Below are 18,626 nucleotides of genomic sequence, written 5' to 3' on the forward strand. Positions count from 1 at the left end.
TTAAAATGGATGTCCCCGAAGGACAATATCAAACTGCTAATGAGTATAAAGAGCGTTTGAAGCGTGAAAGACCTATCGGTTCCAAATAAAATAATCCTCGGAAAAGAAAAGGGGCATGAATGAGAATGGCAGAATCGAGAAATAAAATATTAAGGATCTCGAAAAGAGAAAGAAAACATGACAAGAAAGAATTCAGGTACCTGAGAATAAAAAAATCTCAAATAGCTATGTCATGTCTGAAACAATATGAACCGATATCAAATCGACGTCGTGAATACTTATGCATGCAATGTAGCAGTTGATGAAAATGAGGATCATGAACCATCTATTGAAAAGTGTACACAAAGAGAATGATAGGCCAAAATGGAAATAAGCAATACATGAAGGATTAAAACTCTTGGAAGAGAAGAGTGTTCAGACCGATAGTCCGTACACCTAATGGTGCAAAACCAGTGGCGCACAAATATGTCTTTATGTGAAAGAATGAATGAGATGATGAAAAGTTGTGAGATGGAAAAGAGTAGTTGCACAAGAGTTCTCACAAAGACCCGAAATAGTTATAAGAAACACATCATCATGTGGTGGAAGCATCAACTTCCTAGTTTCTTTAATCTGGTAAGAATTGAAAGCCACTGGAAATGACAATTATAACAATGATCCAAAATGTATAAACTGCAAGAAGCAGTAAACCCCATAAGGATTTGGACTGTTAGAAGCAGTAAATGCTAGTTCTCGAGAACATTACCGCGCGAGTATATTGAGCATATAAAAGAAAGAAAAAGTATTGGTCATGAAGTACCATGATATTGAAAATTTACTGATCTTTTTCATGATTGAAAGATGTGATTTCATATGAGAAGAAGGATAGTCATACTTGTAACTTTCACAAGAAGCAAAAGAATAACTCGTATGTATAATTATGCATAATGTGAATGTTTAGAAAATTATCTATAAAAGGAAATTTGTGCATGGATTCCAAATAGACCAAAATATGACATTTTGTATGAAAGAGAGGCTATGGACTACAAGCCTAATGGTCTAAGAGATTATCTGAAAATCGAACGAGTTTATTCAATGAGAATATGTTTATATCCACTCCTAAAAAGATGATATATATGATGAGAATACATCTCCCGAATATGATGCTTCCAGGGGGAGAATATGATGATGTGCGTGGTTGTACTCTTTTTCCTTATCATGGTTTTGTCCCATTGGGTTTTCCATGTCAAGGTTTTAACGAGACAACAAAGAACACGCAAATGATAGATACATTGAGAGAAATGTTATAACTTAAGTGATAAATATATATCAATCTTCTAATGTATTTTGGAGACTAATAGAAGGAGAAGAGAATTATCAAGGTCAATCATACTTGAAGAAAAATAAGAGATGAACGCATTCCATTCGTGTAACATAATCAAAGATCGAAAGTGTTCCAATCAAAGGAGACCCTATAGATGGAATTAAAATATGAAATTAGTGTTCAGAGAAAGATCTTTGAGTCTAATTTCATCTCCAATTTGAATCAAGTCATTCTCCATGATAGAACTCGAGATATAGTTGTTTTCGTGGGACATGTACAAGCTGTCTTAGAATGCGTAATTTCGACTGGTATTCCAAATATCGCTCCTTATTTCCATCTTACCAGAGCTAGACCGGCGACTAAAGTTAGAAATGGATGTTAGCTTCGATTTCCAAGTGGTTTGAAGTCATTTTATCCTACAAACATCAAGATATTCAAGTTTTAGCGAGGAGTGTCAAATCTGCCAACAGAATTGAACAGTCCAAGCTCAAGACGAAGGTGTTAATTCATCACACTGGATCGTCTCCTATCAGATATCTCAAGTTATGTTCTCATCAGGGGGAGTAGATGCGCGCTTAACTCCTTTTCCCTTAACCATGGTTTTTTCCACTGAGTTTTCCTGGTAAGGTTTTTAACGAGGCAGCATCATACGCGCTTTAGGACTTATTTTGTACAATGGACATCCAAGGAGGAGTGTTATGAACCCATTATGTGGATGTCCATTAGGCCCATTAAGCCTATGGTCTAGGGTTCTAGAACCCTAGCTTTGTATCCGTATATATATGTACTATTATCTATGGAATAATAAGAACAACCAATTTTCTCTTTCTCTTGATACACAACAATTACTTTCCTTTTCTTATTTTTGCAAAAGATTGACCAAATCCTTCTTCTTCCACAATGTCTATATTAATGAATGATTTGCAAAAAATATTGATAAATCATCATGGTCTAATGTTAAAAGAGAAAAGTTCTAATGTCCATATCCTAAGTTCGACTCTAGAAAAGACTAACTTTTTTTTGTATTTACATATCTAGTTAAGCCAAAGCAATACATGTGTGATATAGACTTGTTTGTGACCAGCTCGTCAACGTTACCAAGACTAAACCCGAGTGGACCAACACAGGATAAAAAATCATGTTTCTACTCCTCACGTGTCTTGTTTTCCAAGAAAAAACGAGATGCTTCACATTCTCTTATATGGAGGCCACCTGATGAAAATCTCCCAAGGAATGCATTCGAAGGTTGGTGAAATGGATAAGCTTTGATCCAAAAGAACGATCAAAGGAATGGTGGATCGATGATTCTTCAGTATAAGGCTGCGGAAGGCCAAATACTTGCTTCGTTAGTCTTAGTCCGTGAGAGGCAGCCCCACTAGTGAACAAGACCGTGCTTACGGAGATCACTCTCCTAGCATTACGATGTTCCAAAGAACAAAGGATTCAACAAATTTAAAAGTAGATTTTATTAAAAAGGGTTGAATGATTTGAAATGAAACATACAAGAGTTTAAATAGAAAACAACAAGCTATGCATGACCAGCATAGGAAAATGTAGAAATAATACTAGGGAAAATAAAAAAACACTTGCATGAACAACATGGGGAAGGGTATAAATACTTAGGAAACATAAAAGACTTTAAATGCTTCTTTGCATGCAAGAGAGAGAAGCTTCACATGCAATCCAATATCTGATTTTCGTCATTTTTCTTGGACAGCAAATAAGCCACTTGTTTTTGAACTTTCTTGGGCTTTTAACTTCATAAAATTGGGCTTACTTTGATGTATAACTTCCTGGGCCTTTTTCCTGATCAAAACACAAGCCAAAATCATAATAATAAGCCCAAATCCTCCACACACACATACCCATAAGCCAAACCGTCATATGCTTTGTTTCTGCTGCTGATCCGGGTTACATCACCACCTCATCGGGTCATGGGATCCCTGCAAACCCATCGGTGATCCCAAATTGCAGACCTTGCAGTTCCAAAAAATTCCTAAGCTGTTGATGGCCATACATGAGCTATTTTGTTCGATTTCATGATGCATAACCTGTCAAATCAGTATTGTCCTTACGTGGTTAGGCGAGAAAAAACTATTAGACAAATGTTTACAAGGAATGGAGAAAGATGAAAAGCAATGTGTGACCATTATTATTTATACAATTATCTTCTGCCTTGTAACAGTTCGGTTCACTCATTTTAAACTGATACAAGCTCCTCAGAAGAACATACTCTGTTCTTTGTCAATGTTTATCCAAAGTATATAGCGCAAAAACAGAAGCATATTATTCAAAGTATTCTATTGTCCTTGAATAATAAACATCAACCCAGATTTCATCTACGAACACTAAAGTTGATTCTCCAACAATCACTAATCCGAATTAAAAAAAAAAGGTAATAATCTCATTCAAGAATTAACACAAATACCAGTGGACAAAGCACTAGCCTTGGCATTTAACAGACAAACATGAATTTTTTAACACAAAATATGCAGTGCAATGTCAAGAACCAACATGAATAACAAGTGAATGTGAGATTGCAATATCCAAATCAGAAAGATGTCTTACATGAAACTACAATCATATTGCCTCGAAATTAAAAATGTTTAGATTGACCTGAAAAACGCTAGGAAGAATGCATTGAGTCAGAAGTAAGCCGGCTACTAGAGAGGAGGAACGACGAACATTGTTTCTGTAATTCCTTTTTAGTAAACTTAATAATAAAAAAATGGTTTTTAAGTAGTTTGTTTTTAGAAAATTTATAATTATATAACTAGAGGGTTAGAATGAGGTTAACGTTAATATTCATTCTAAGTGGACAAGAACTCCCAAATAATTCTTAGGGGACAATAGGTGAGTCTTATAATTCTTTTTTGGCAAATCTCCCTTATAAAAATATGATTTAATAGAACATGATTCCGAATCCACTTGATCCGACAAAACTGCAAAATGGTTTTATGAACGATATAGTTCAGATTAAGACTGTATAATGTTTATCATCGGTAAGATTTTATAATATATATTTTGTAAAAAATCACAACAAAATGGTTTTACGAACGGTGGTGAATTTTACTATGCTTATCACTACAAGAAAAGTAATCAATTTTCAACAGAAATTACCAATGAAAATTATTTTTTGTTATTTACCATCAAACTAGGTGATTTGAGCACGGATATAAATTTTTATAAAAATAATATATTATACTTAATTGATGTTTACTTTTGGTTTTAAATCAATTTATAATTTATATGTATAATTAATATTAATAATATTATATTATTTTAATTAGACATATGATTTTGGATGTATTATATCTAGTCAGTTTGGTTATTTTTGGGTAAACAATCAATTTGTTTATCAATTGAGTATATTGAATTGCATCTATTTTTCTGAATTCAAATCTAATATATTTTAAATATATTTAATTTTGATTAAATTCATATTTTCAAAATTATATTAATGAATATAACAGTAATATTTTGAAGTCTTATGCATATACATATAAAAACTATATTGTAACAATTAGTTAATATTTTATTTTTATTTATTACTATTTTTTGAGTCATCCTGTAATTTATATGTAGAAAAATAAATAGATTCTTATTATCAAATTATATATTTTTTATTTTAGTTAGATCTTTGATTATGGATATAAGTTGAATTAGTCGAGTAACTCATGTTGTGAGTATATTGAGTTACATATATTCTTTCAAATTCAAACTCAAGTATAATTTTTTTATTCTTATTAAGTCAAATCAAATTAGTTTTATTTCTCGATTAAATGTGCAAGTATTTTCATAATATTTATAAAAATTATATGTTGATTATTAAAATATATTAGAAATAAAGAGATGATCAATAGAAAATTACAAACATAAATATAACTGATAAAATTTTGTAAGCTAATGAAAGAATACAAATATTTACAATAATTAAAATATTTTGTAACTTTTTTTGTCAACAATATTTTGTAACTATTAAATAATTGTATTCCTTAGATTTACAGAGATGGTAAACTAAAAATTATTTTAAATCATCTTAAAAATTAGAATTCAGATTTCCTTGGGTATTTTGATTATGGGTACATTAAATTCCACAAACATAAATAAAACATAAAACTAAAAAAAAACTAAATATTAAGAAAAAAATATTTTTTAACAATGATAAAGTATAATATATATACCTCATTTAATTATATGCTGTTTAAAAAGATTTTGTAATTATTTGATCAAAATATTCTTATCATAGAAAAATATTTTTAGGTTATATTTTTAATACCTCTTAAAAATCAGCACTAAAATTGTGATTTTTTTTTGTGAAATCGTATTATATAAGTAAAATATAATTTATAGGTGTTTTTTGCTGTAATTGTAAGATACTATAGTAAGCTAAAGATTATGAAAAAACATTCAATAATAATTATTATAAACTATTTTTAGTCAATTAAACATATATAAGTTTATGCTATTTAACTATTTTATGTAATTGTCTAAGAAAATAGATAGATATAAAGAAAATATTTCTATTACTTTGAAAATATATTTATTGTATATTGTATAAAGTATGTTTTAAAGGAATAATATTTTTTTAATATCAGGATTATCTTTGTGAACTTTTTTTATATGAAATCACATTATATGAAAAAAAATATTTTTCATCTAGGAAAAAATATAGATATAAAGAAAGTATTTTTATTACTTTGAAAGTATATTTTAGTTATGTAATAATATGTTTCAAACGGAATATTACTATTTTGTGAACTTTCCTTTTTGATAAAATCATATTATATATACATATATTTTCGTTTAAGATTAATAAATTTTTTCTTTATTATTATATATGTTATTTGGAAAAAGTAAAAGGAAAATAAATAAAAAATTAAAATAGTATTTAAATTTATTGTTGTTAATTCATTAAAAATACCTCTGTAAATAACAGTAGTAAGAGTTAACGTGAGCACATAACAAAATGATATTTCAAATAATATTATAGAGATTACAATAAAATGACGAGGAAGAATAAATCATTGTAAATTCGTTATACAATAACAATGTTGCTAAGTCATTGTAAATTGCCAACGCTATACTAATAAAACTATTTGTTTCTAATTAGCAACGAAAGTTCAACAAAATTTGCAACAGATTACAATTTAGATGATCTAATGCCAGTAGAGGCCCAAGGCCAATTTTTGTACTAAAAGATTTAAGTAAAGCTTATACAAATTGATAAATTTTATAACAAATGTAGATGATTTTCAAAACTAAAGAGAAGCTATAATAATGAACTTGTAACTCATATTAAAAAAATATACTTAGTTCATATTAAAAATACAAAGTCGACTCATCCCTAGCATTTATTTAAGTATGTGGTTTAGCCAACAAGGTGAGTACCTCTTCGATGGCACCTATACTTATAATAGGTCGATAGAACTAAAAAGTTATCAGCTTTCTAATGCTTGAAACTAAAGAACTGAAAGCAATAGGAATGAACTTATTCCGACGAAGATCAGAGTTTCCACGAGATCAACGTTGCACTACGTGCAAAGCCGTTTTAATTACTTTGGTTGTCTATGGTGTCCATTATTAAAACATATATATGAAGCTATAAGCTTTTTAACCACCTGCATCATCACCAAAGATCCAAATTTATCTCTTTGTCCTTGATATTTAGAAAATTCAGTTTTAGTCTTATAGATAGTTGTGGCTGGAGTGAATTACCTGAATATTCTTTTTTGGCAGCTGGTGGAGTCTCCCAAAGCCAAGTGCATCCATCACTCAGAAGTTCACTGAGAATTAACAACTTTCCTTCTATTAAACCGGAGTGAACCGCTTTGTTTTCATCTCTCTTTTGTACGCTGCCAGAGTTTCTCTGAGAACTACACTACACAAGTAGATTACGCCTTTTATGCCCATGCCCACGTCACAGACCTTTGGAATCTCAAAGCAAGTATGAATCCCATTAATCTGAATCAAGTTGTTTTTTTTTTGTAACACTGAATCAAGTTGTTTTGAGAAATAAATGGTGAACCAATTCCTCAAACAGTAGATCCTTGATGTTGTTGAGACTGGATTAATGCCATAAACAAACAACTAAGAATGATTCAAAAGTGCAATAGAAACTTGTCAATCCTTGTAAGATACAAGAGTTATTAGTGTGACCTCTGTAAATAACCTACAACATTTTTGAGGTTTCAATCTAACCTTAACATACAACACCAGAGCTGCAGAGAATAAAAATTACTTATAAAACTAGGTAGTGATCCGCACCATTCGCGGAGTGAACTAGTTGATTAGATTATTTATTTTAAGTTGTACTAAAAGATTTATCGTATAGCTTTTTTTTAGAGATTGGCATTTAGATATCCGTTTGGATTCAGTTGATTTATTCGGATTTCATATTTTTAGAGTTAGAAATTTAAATATGATTCAGATATTTACAAATTTTAGTTTGAACTAGATCTTGATCCGCGCATCCGCGCGGATTTTTTTCATTTATATTTATATAAATACTTTATTTTCAATTCTAAATTGGTATGTAATATAATATATATGTGTCTATCAATTTTTAAAACATAATAAGTTTACGGTATATTTTTTCATTGAATAGATTGTTTCAAACTTTCACATGTATTTGTATCTTCTTCTATATATATATTTTCGGATTATTATCTCATTATTAAAATCGTAACTATATATATAAAAATCAGTAAAATATTGTTTTATTGTCATATTCAAAGATAATGTAACATTTCACAAATTTAGAAAGTTTTTTAAAAATTAATTTTTCGCTTCATAGATTTAAATTATCGAGTAAATAATTAAACATTTAGTTTTTTTTTTTAATTTTTAAAATAAACTATATAGTTTAAAATTTGTTTTCATTGCTTTAAGTTAGTAAAGATTAATCATTGTTAGATAATATGATTTTTGTTAATTGAAAAAAATCTTTATATTTTAAAAGTTAACATCGACAAATATTTAAATTATATCTATTTAATTTATACTATCTATAAATCCAATGGATTATCTATTGTTTAAATCCAATTATTGATAGCCCAATAAAAGTTTCTGGTATGCCTAACATTTAAATGAAAAGATTAGAGATTAAATGTAACATGACTTTCTAGGAATATGTCTATTAGGTCCATTTTTTAAAAAATCACACATGAATTAAGGTCGTGACTTCTGTTTTAATATATAAGATATGGTTAGAACCATGCAGATTCAGTTCGGATTCGAGTTTGGCTACCCATTTTAAATATATAATTTTTTTAAGAAAAATCCAAATATACTTTAGTCCTCAAAATCCGAAAATAATATAAAACATAAAATTTTAAATAATGTAAGACTAAATATTTAAATTTATATAAAAATTAGTTCAATTTAAATATTTAATAGAGAACAAATTAATAGATATTTTCAGTATTTTGAATTTTCTTTTTGTTATTTTTAGATATTAATTTGTGACTACTTTGATAATATTTTGATAGTTTCATATTTTTGAATATCTAATAGATATAAAATTAAAAATAATTAATATATTTAAGTATATAATTTTGATTTAGATATTTTCAGTATCCAAAATATATCAGTTTGGATTGGATTTGGGTCTCGTTATTCGGATATTAAAATTTTATATCCAGCTGAGTATTTAATCAGTTTTACTTTGTGTTTAGTATTACTTTCAAATCAAGTTCGATTTGGTTATTCGGATCCATATATTTTACCTAGACATACTTTCTTCTACTAATATAAAGCAAAAAATAAAAAAATGTAAAACAATATTTTGGATTTATTTTACATACATAATTATTGGAACATACTTTAAGAATGCTAATAGAAATGGTTGTACGTCGTGTCAATATTGTTGGACACGTTGGAAAATTGATGTAGTCTATATCCGATAGTACTTTTTTTATAAAAAAATCTTTGTAAATATAATAAAAAATGGTACAATCTAGTGAAAGGGGGTTACGGTTGCATCAAATATCATGTGATCTATTCACTCGGCATCTGAATTCTGTTTTTCAATCGATTTTTGCGAATTTGTTTTTCTTCTAAAGCTTTTCTGATTTCTGATTTTTTTTCTAGCAATTTGACTATGTTTCCAATTCTTGGTCTGATATGAAAACTCTGTAAAGAAAAACAATACTTGGCTAAACTAAAAATATGAATTTTTGTGTGGTGTTTTTCACTTCAGTTTCTTTAATTCATAACCACTCACAACTATTTGTTGTTTTCGTGTACAGAAGCCTCAACAATGTCCAAGTTCGGAAAGGTGCAAAGTTTTCAATTTATAAAAACATTCACATTCCAACATTTTAGTTGATGCAAATTTTAATGATTTTGTAATTTATTTCTTTCAACAATAATATTATTCAATAGTTGCACAAAGATAATTTCAATTCACTAATACAAAGGTTAAAAATGCATGAATTAAAGAAAATTAGTGTGAACACATTAATTTTTAAATGATTGTGAAACTGATACGTCAGCATTCTAATTGTCAGCATTCTAATTTTTAAATAATCTTGAGGTTGTCAAGTGTCAATTAGTGGGTGAACATATTTATTATAAATAATTTTTTTTTTAATATATAGGGGATATTATAAAAATACTACACTATTTTAAAAAGTATTGTAACATATGTTCTAATACCTCTAAAATACACTATAACACATGTTATAAAAACATGTGCTTATTTTTTTTTGTCAACGAGTATTCATTTTAGTATTACAGTAATGATATGAAAAAAACTCTAAACCATAAGATCGTTAATTAAATAATAAAATATCTAAAAATATAAAAGACATAAAAACAAACCACACATTCTCTAATGGTTAAATCACGATAAAGTTGACAAAACAAAATCACGATAAAAAAACATATCTTATCGTATTTCAACCTAGTTACTTTGAAATAAAATTCACTTCAACAATTTCTTATCTTCATATAGTATATTTCCTTTAACTTGTAAAACCATTACTTAGGAGGAAAGGAGTTAAAACTTAGGGGCATCTATTTTTTTTAAACATTGGTTAACTTTTAAAGTTAAGATATATACTTATTAATATATAAAAACTTGTTTAAAATGCGTCAAATAATATTTTGTTTATTTATAACCAACATATATCTATAATATTTGGAAATTTATGTATGATGAATGAAATTGTAATTAATTAATACTTTACTAACACTAAATTTCAAATATAAAATTTATATTAGTTATATATTTTTCGAGAAAATATATAACTATATATTATATATTAATTTTTGAAATATTTAGATTATAAAACCGATAAGTATTAATCAATAAATTCTAGACACCTCTAAGAATTTAATCTACCAATAGTTTCTAGATCCTAGTATGGACATCACATAAAATTTAATTCATTCTAATGATGTCGAGACTAAAAGTAAAACCCAATTTGGTTTTAAAAAAACCTAAGTTGAATTATGAGTGAGGTGATGAACTCACGTACACGTTGTCTCATTCATTTTCAAAGAGTATACCAGTAAAATTAGTAATGCATACACACACAGATATGTATCACATCACATTTTCCACGTTGAAACGATCCTCTACCGGTATTAGTTGTTCTTGAATTCGAGGACACAGTAGGTAATATTAGTCCTGAGAGTTCAGATAGTTGGTTCGGTTCAGGTCTGATACTTCGGTTAGTCGGATAGTTCGGAATTTGGATATTTTCTCGAAACTAACCAGTTATAATCAGTTTTCAAGTTTTAAACCGGAAATACCCGATTTTGTTTTTTTAACCAATATCCGAATTTTTTCGGTTATTTTTGGATATTATCGGTTATTCGGTTACTTTTGGATCTTTCTGATTTTTGGTTATGACCTGAAACATCTGAAAAAACTAATACAATGACAGTAGAAGTAGCAAAATAAACAAACAACATTCATCATTCCTCAATCATCATCAACAAAAGATCGATCATCCTGAATCTACAACTCTTTCCAATGAATAGACATTTAAAGAGACATAGATTCATTGAGAAATAATCCATAAAAAGATCGAGAATGTCCAAAAAATAAAATGAGGGACCAAAAACAAAACACATCATCAGTCTCTTGAATTTGAACCTGAAATTTATACAAAGCACAAAAATTGTCTAAAAACAGACACAAAACACACAAAAGACACCAAAACAGCAAACTGAGATAATTTACCTCTAAATGTTCTAATCTCCTCCTGAACCTGGTATTGTTAAAGTCTCCACATATAGGGAAAGACAGTCAAATGCAGAATTAAAAACATGAGAAATATGAAAGGAAGAGTGAAATGCCCAAACGGTTACCTAAAGACTCATGGAAATCAAGTTCTTCAAACATCTATGTCAAGCTTGCAAGCTTTTCGGCACTGGTGGTATTCCAATGCCACTGTTGTGTACACACGAGTGCTTCAATCATATACGGTGTCAGGCAACTACGAAAAGGATCCAAAGTCCGACCACTTGTACTGAAAGCCGACTCTGAAGCAACATAAGAGACTTGAATAGCAAACACATCCCTGGCTAGTTCTGATAATATTGGAAACTTCACAAAACTACGCTTCCACCATGATAGAACATTGTAGTCAAATCTCATATTGTTAGAGCTTCTTGGAACAGGCCTTTCCATCAAGTATATATGTCAAGCTCACTACTAGCCTCTTCATTCGCAGCCTCTGAAACCATCTCAGAATACAAAGAATCACTCCCTTCATACTCCTCATCGCGTCAGACATCTCAAACAAGCATCCAAATGTTTCCTTATTCTCACTCATGATTCCACCATTATCACCTTGAGATAGTGGTGTAAGTCAAAGAACACGTTTTTGTGGTGGACGGTGACGGCATGGACGGTGATGTTAGGCGGCTGAAATTGTTGACGTTGGTTTTGTCAAAGATTGTGAGCTCACCAAACACCTTCTTCATGCTTATAAAAGGAGAGCTATCGTGAACCATTTCATGCATCCCAAAACAAGAAAACACAAAGAGAGAACAAAGAGAGATCGAAGAAGAAGGAGAAAAAAATATTTTTTTCTCACAAAAAATCTTCTTTAAGAAATTACGAGTAATTTTTTAGTGTATTTTGGATCGGGGTGTGAGTTGAGAGCTTGTAAAATTTCCCGGGTTGATAATAAAAGATCTGTAGCAGGTCCGGAGACGTAGGCAACATTGGCCGAACTCCGTTAACAATTTTGTGTGTGTGTTTTTTCCCGCTCCCATAAATTCTGGTTTACCGCAAAATTTGACCGCGTATTTCCTAACAACTGGTATCAGAGCTTGAGTTACGGTGATCGGTCAAATTTTTTGTGGAATTACCATTCACGTGAACAGTAATTCGTGAATAGTGAATTTTTTCGGTAACATCGGTTTGTCGACGAAGGTGTTCTAATACACGGTGGTTCCAGAAAGAAGCTTCATCAACCGCTGAGCAAGAAGCCTGAGAAGATGGATCAGGATGAGTGGGAGCTCCTTGACAGACAAGTTCTGGGTATTATAAGGTTAACACTGTCAAAAAACGTTGCTCACAACGTTGCGAAGGAGAAGACCACAGAATGACTCATGAAAGTTCTCTCGAATATGTATGAGAAACCTTCGGAAAACAATAAGGTGTTTCTCATGAAGAAACTCTTTCATTTGAAGATGGAAGAAGGTGGTCTGGTTGCTGCACATGTGAACGAGTTCAACACGATTGTCAACCAACTGTCATCAGTTAAAATCGAGTTTGACGATGAAGTGTGAGCACTGATTATGTTGGCATCTCTGCCAAATAGTTGGGAGCCGATGAGGGCAACGGTTAGTAATTTTGTGGGTACTCAAAAGCTCAAATTCAATGATATTAGAGATAGTATCCTTGATGAGGAAGTTCAAAGGATAGACTCTGGGGAGGCATCAACGAGCTCTGCTTTCAACGTGGAAAACAGAGGGAGAAACCCATATAGAAATAACTGAAGTAATGGCAGATCGAAGTCAAGGAATGGACGGGGTCAGTCCAAATTCAGACAACCTGCAGAGTGCTGAAATTGTGGAAAGACATGTCACATTTAGAAGAATTGCCGAGCACCACCGAAGAAGGAAGACAACACTAGTGGCGGAGCCAATGCAGTGACACGTGAAATCACTGATGCATTGGTAGTGTCTGTTGATTCCCCGAGGAAAACTAAAGCTCGTGATCCAATTGCAAACACCACCAAAGCGTCAATCTCCTATGTCGATAGCCCAGTTGATTCATGGGTGCTTGACTCAGGAGCGTCGTTCCACACCACACCGCACCATAACATCATGGAAAATTATGTTGCGGGAAATTACGGAAAGATATATCTTGCTGATGGATTACCTTTGGACATAGTTGGTATTGGAGATATCAACCTGAAGATGTCAGACGGGCGTGTGTGGAAGATTACAAAGGTTAGACATGTGCCAAAGTTGATCTCAGTAGGTCAACTTGATGATACGGAGCACGATGTTAATTTTGGTGGTGGAGCCTGGAGAGTCAAGAAAGGTTCCATGGTGGTGGCTAGAGGTCATAAAAGAGGCACTCTTTATATGACGACGAGTTATCAAGACATTGTTGCTGTTGTCGAGAATGCCAAACAGACCAAGTTGTGGCATTGTAGGTTGGGACACATGAGTGAGAAAGGGATGAAACTCATGGTGGAAAATGGCGCTCTTCCGGATCTGAAGACGGTGGATCATCAGATGTGTGAAAGCTGCATCCTTGGGAAACAGAAACGAGTTAGTTTCTCTAAAGGAGGAAGAGAACCAAAATCTGAGAAATTAGAGCTGGTGCACTTTAACGTGTGGGGACCCGCTCCTGTCGCATCGCTGAGAGGTTCATACTACTATGTGACCTTTATCGACGACTCCACAAGAAAAGTGTGGGTTTACTTCATGAAGAACAAGCATGAAGTGTTTTTGGTTTTCCAAATATGGAAAGCCACAGTTGAGATTGAGACGAATCTCAAGTTGAAGTGTCTAAGGTCTGATAATGGTGGAGAGTACATCAGCGATGAGTTCAAGAGATATTGCGCTGATAATGGGATCAAGATGGAGAAGACTATTCCTGGAACGCCTCAACATAATGGAATAGCGGAAAGGATGAACGAACCTTGAATGAGCGTGCAAGGAGCATGACATTGCATTGTGGATTGCCAAAGACGTATTGGGCAGATGCAATCAATATCGCAGCCTTCTTAATAAACAGAGGACCGTCTGTACCGTTGGGATTTAAGATCCCTGAAGAAGTTTGGAGCGGAAAGAAAGTAAATCTTTATTATCTAAAGGTGTTCGGATGCTTAGCTTATGTTCATATTGATGATGCTGCAAGAAGTAAACTTGACTCGAAGTCTAAGAAGTGTTACTTCATCGGCTATGGTAACGCAGAGTTTGGTTACCAGTTTTGGGATGATGAAAATCGAAAGATCATCCGCAGCAAGAATGTTGTGTTCAACGAAGAAGAGTTGTACAAGGATAAGCTAAGAGAAGGCTCAGAGAGGAAAGAGCCTGGAGTTGTTGACTTAGAAGATATCCTGACACCGGAGTTTCCATAGGATACCGCAATAGCAGAAGGAGAAATCTCTCAAGACGAGAGTGATGAAGCTGAAGAAAGTGATGATTCTGAAGTGGTCCCATATACACCAGTCACAGAGTTACGACAGTCAAGCAGAATCATCAGAAAGCCTGTAAGATTTTCTCCATCACTCAACTACATTCTGCTCACAGACAGAGGCGAGCCTGAATGTTATGAGGAAGCTATGCAAGTTGATGAGTCGATCAAGTGGGAGCTTGCAATGAACGACGAGATGGACTCGTTGTTATCCAATCACACGTTGGAGTTAGCAGATTTTCCTAAGGAGAAAAAGGCATTGCATAACAAGTGGGTTTACCGAATAAAAGAAGAACCTGATGGGAGTAAGCGCTATAAAGCGAGGCTTGTTGTGAAGGGATTCCAACAAAAAGAAGGTGTTGACTACGCTGAAATCTTCTCTCATGTAGTCAAGATGGTGACCATCATAACAGTTCTTGGGCTGGTAGCACAAGAAGATCTGCATCTTCAACAAATGGATGTAAAGACGGCATTTCTTCACGGTGATTTGGATGAGGAAATTTATATGAAGTAACCCGAAGGCTTTGAGATCAAAGGGAATGAAAGACTTGTTTGCAAGCTGAAAAGGAGTTTGTATGGCTTAAAACAAGCTCCAAGACAGTGGTATAAACGGTTCGACAGCTTTATTAAAGGCGTTGGTTTCTTGAGGTGTGAAGCTGACCACTGTTGTTACTTCAAGAGGCTTGAAGTAACCTACTTGATATTGCTCCTATATGTCGATGACATGCTGATAGTAGGAGCAGACTTACACGAGATCAATAGCTTGAAGACGAAACTCTCAGAAGAGCTTGCGATGAAAGACCTTGGAGAAGCAAGACAAATTCTAGGGATGCGAATCAGTAGAAGCAAGGAAGGTCTTAAGTTATCACAAGAGGAGTATGTGAAGAAAGTCCTCAAGAGGTTTAACATGGATGACGCGAAGCCGATCAGTACTCCCCTGGCAAGTCACTTTTGGTTATCCAGAGAACAGTCTCCAAAGACAGAAGACAAGATGGAATATATGGATAAAGTTCCATATGCTTCTGCTATTGGCAGCTTGATGTACGCGATGATATGTACAAGGCCAGACATTGCACATGCAGTGGGAGTCGTCAACAGATTTATGAGCAATCCAGGAAAGGAACATTGGGAAACCGTTAAGTGGATTTTCAGATATCTAAAAGGAAATCCAAGCTTATCGCTATGTTTCACGAAGTCTAAGACGGGATTGCAGGGATATGTTGATGCTGACAATGGAGGTGACATTGACAGCACGAAGAGCACAACCGGGTATGTCTACACCTTTGGCGGTACTGCAATTTGTTGGGTTTCAAAATTGCAGAAAATTGTATATCTATCAAGCTGTGAAGCTGAGTATGTTGCGGTAACGGAGGCAACAAAAGAGATGATATGGCTACAGTCTTTTCTAGAAGAGCTAAGCCATGACCAAGGGAAAAGTGTGTTGTACTGTGATAGTAAAAGTGCCATCGATTTGGCAAAGAATCCGGTTTACCATGCTCGGACGAAGCACATACATCGTCGGTATCATTTCATCAGATCGGCGTTGGAAGATGAAATGTTGATGCTTGAGAAGATCCCAGGAAGCAAGAATCCGGCATCGTGTCGTATGATAAGCTGAGGTTGTGTGAAACCTCAGTTGGTTTGTTGGAGTAACAAGCTGGGAACACCTGCTACATTGATCAAGATGTGAAGACAGATTGAAATCAGTCTTCAAGTGGGAGATTGTAAGTCAAAGAACACGTTTTTGTGTTGGACGGTGACGGCATGGACGGTGATGTTAGGCGGCTGAAATTGTTGACGTTGGTTTTGTCAAAGATTGTGAGCTCACCAAACACCTTCTTCATGCTTATGAAAGGAGAGATATGGTGAACCATTTCATGCATCCCAAAACAAGAAAACACAAAGAGAGAACAAAGAGAGATCGAAGAAGAAGGAGAAAAAAAAATATTTTTTTCTCACAAAAAATCTTCTTTAAGAAATTACGAGTTATTTTTTGGTGTATTTGGGATCGGGGTGTGAGTTGAGAGCTTGTAAAATTTTCCGGGTTGATAATAAAAGATCTGTAGCAGGTCCGGAGTCGTATGCAACATTGGCCGAACTCCGTTAACAATTTTGTGTGTGTGTTTTTTCCCGCTCCCATAAATTCTGGTTTACCGCAAAATTTGACCGCGTATTTCCTAACAAGTGGACCTATCTTCACAACATACTCTTCATACAACTGCTTCATCAGTGCCCTAATGGAGGTTCTGAGATGAGCACTTTCCACACTGTCCTTACCATAAATCTTATCACAACAAATAGATGCAAATTGCATCTTGTTTCTAGGATCAAAGATGCTTGCAATAATGACAAGCGGGTTCATGTTGATTAATCCATCCCAATACTTTTCAAACTTGGTCCTCATATCTGTTGCTTGAAGCCGTAGAAGGTCATCTCTGCTGTTTCTCAAAGCTATCAAGTTCCTCTCAATGATCACAACCTCATTGTAGCAACTAGTCGAGGTAACTGTCTTAGATTCTGAAAATGCCAAAGTGCTTCCGAAAAAGAGTTTAAGAAACTTAACGAACCTATGGACTTCATCCCTTCTGTGAGCAGTTGGAGGCCCAACCCTTTTATGTCCATTCTCTTCTGATTCCTTGAAGTAATCATTGTATAGCATATTTTCAGACAATAACTTCTCAAATGCAACTCTGAACTTCAATGCAGCCGACAACATACGATATGTAGAGTTCCAGCGTGTAATACAATCTAGAGACAAGCTTCATCTACTAACCTTTCTAGTTAGAACCCTCAACTGAAATGATTGAAGCCATGTACCAGATGATCTGACATACTTGACATCATTCCTAATAGCTACTACACTTTCTTTCACCTCAGCTAGACCATCCCTGACTATCAAGTTCAGTACATGTGCACAACAACGCATATGTAATAATGCCATCCTTGATTAGAGCATTAGGTCTTAGCTGTCTACAAGCTTTAGTGAACAAACGCAGTTCCTTGTCATTCCCTTTAACATTATCCATTGTCACTGTGAACACCTTTTCAATTTCCCAATCCGCCAGACACTGACTCAGATGCTCAGCAATGGTGTCTCCTTTGTGATGTGTCACAAGTTTAAAATTGATAATCCTCTTCTACATATCCCAATTTCTATCAATCCAATGCACTGTGACTACCATGTAGTTGTAGGATGTTGTAGGAGCTGTCCAAATGTCAGTGGTTAAGGAGACTCTCTTCTTCTCAGAAGAAAACAACGGTTTCAAACTCGAATTATCCTTCATAAACATGCCCAATATATCCTCTATTATTGTCCTTCTGCAGTGAACTGAATACATGGGCAAGACATTATGACAGAACTTCCTAAACCCCTCGGATTCCACAAAAGAAAATGGCAGCTCATTCAACACAATCATCTCATTCACAGATCTCCTAAACAACCCATCATCATACATAACCGCAGTAACTACACCACTACTATCAATTCCTAAACCATGCTGACTACCACTTTCCTCAAAAGCTTTGAAGAACTTAAACCGAGCAATATGATTCTTCATAGTGCTAGTCCCACTCTTTTTGGTGTCGCATCCGATCTCTTGCCCACAGTAGCGACTTTTGCAGAGGCCCATGTTATCTTCATGTTGATTGAAGTGTTGCCACACCGCCGCTCTTTGAGCTTGCCTTTTCTTTGGAACCAGAGGAAGGTCA

The 18,626-nt window shown here is 33.5% G+C and overlaps 1 protein-coding gene across 1 annotated transcript; it reads right to left on the reverse strand.

Moving 5' to 3' along the window:
- Nucleotides 1-16,628: 16,628 nt before the first annotated feature.
- Nucleotides 16,629-18,547, reverse strand: LOC106404156 (zinc finger BED domain-containing protein DAYSLEEPER-like). Its single transcript, XM_048759685.1, has 5 exons — nucleotides 18,098-18,547; nucleotides 17,857-18,055; nucleotides 17,692-17,810; nucleotides 17,086-17,613; nucleotides 16,629-16,703 (listed from the first exon to the last, which is right to left on the reverse strand). The coding sequence occupies exons 1-5, from the start codon at nucleotides 18,545-18,547 to the stop codon at nucleotides 16,629-16,631; spliced, it is 1,371 nt and encodes a 456-aa protein (XP_048615642.1).
- Nucleotides 18,548-18,626: the final 79 nt, after the last annotated feature.

This window comes from Brassica napus, chromosome C6, assembly GCF_020379485.1.
Source record: "Brassica napus cultivar Da-Ae chromosome C6, Da-Ae, whole genome shotgun sequence".
Taxonomy (NCBI): domain Eukaryota; kingdom Viridiplantae; phylum Streptophyta; class Magnoliopsida; order Brassicales; family Brassicaceae; genus Brassica; species Brassica napus.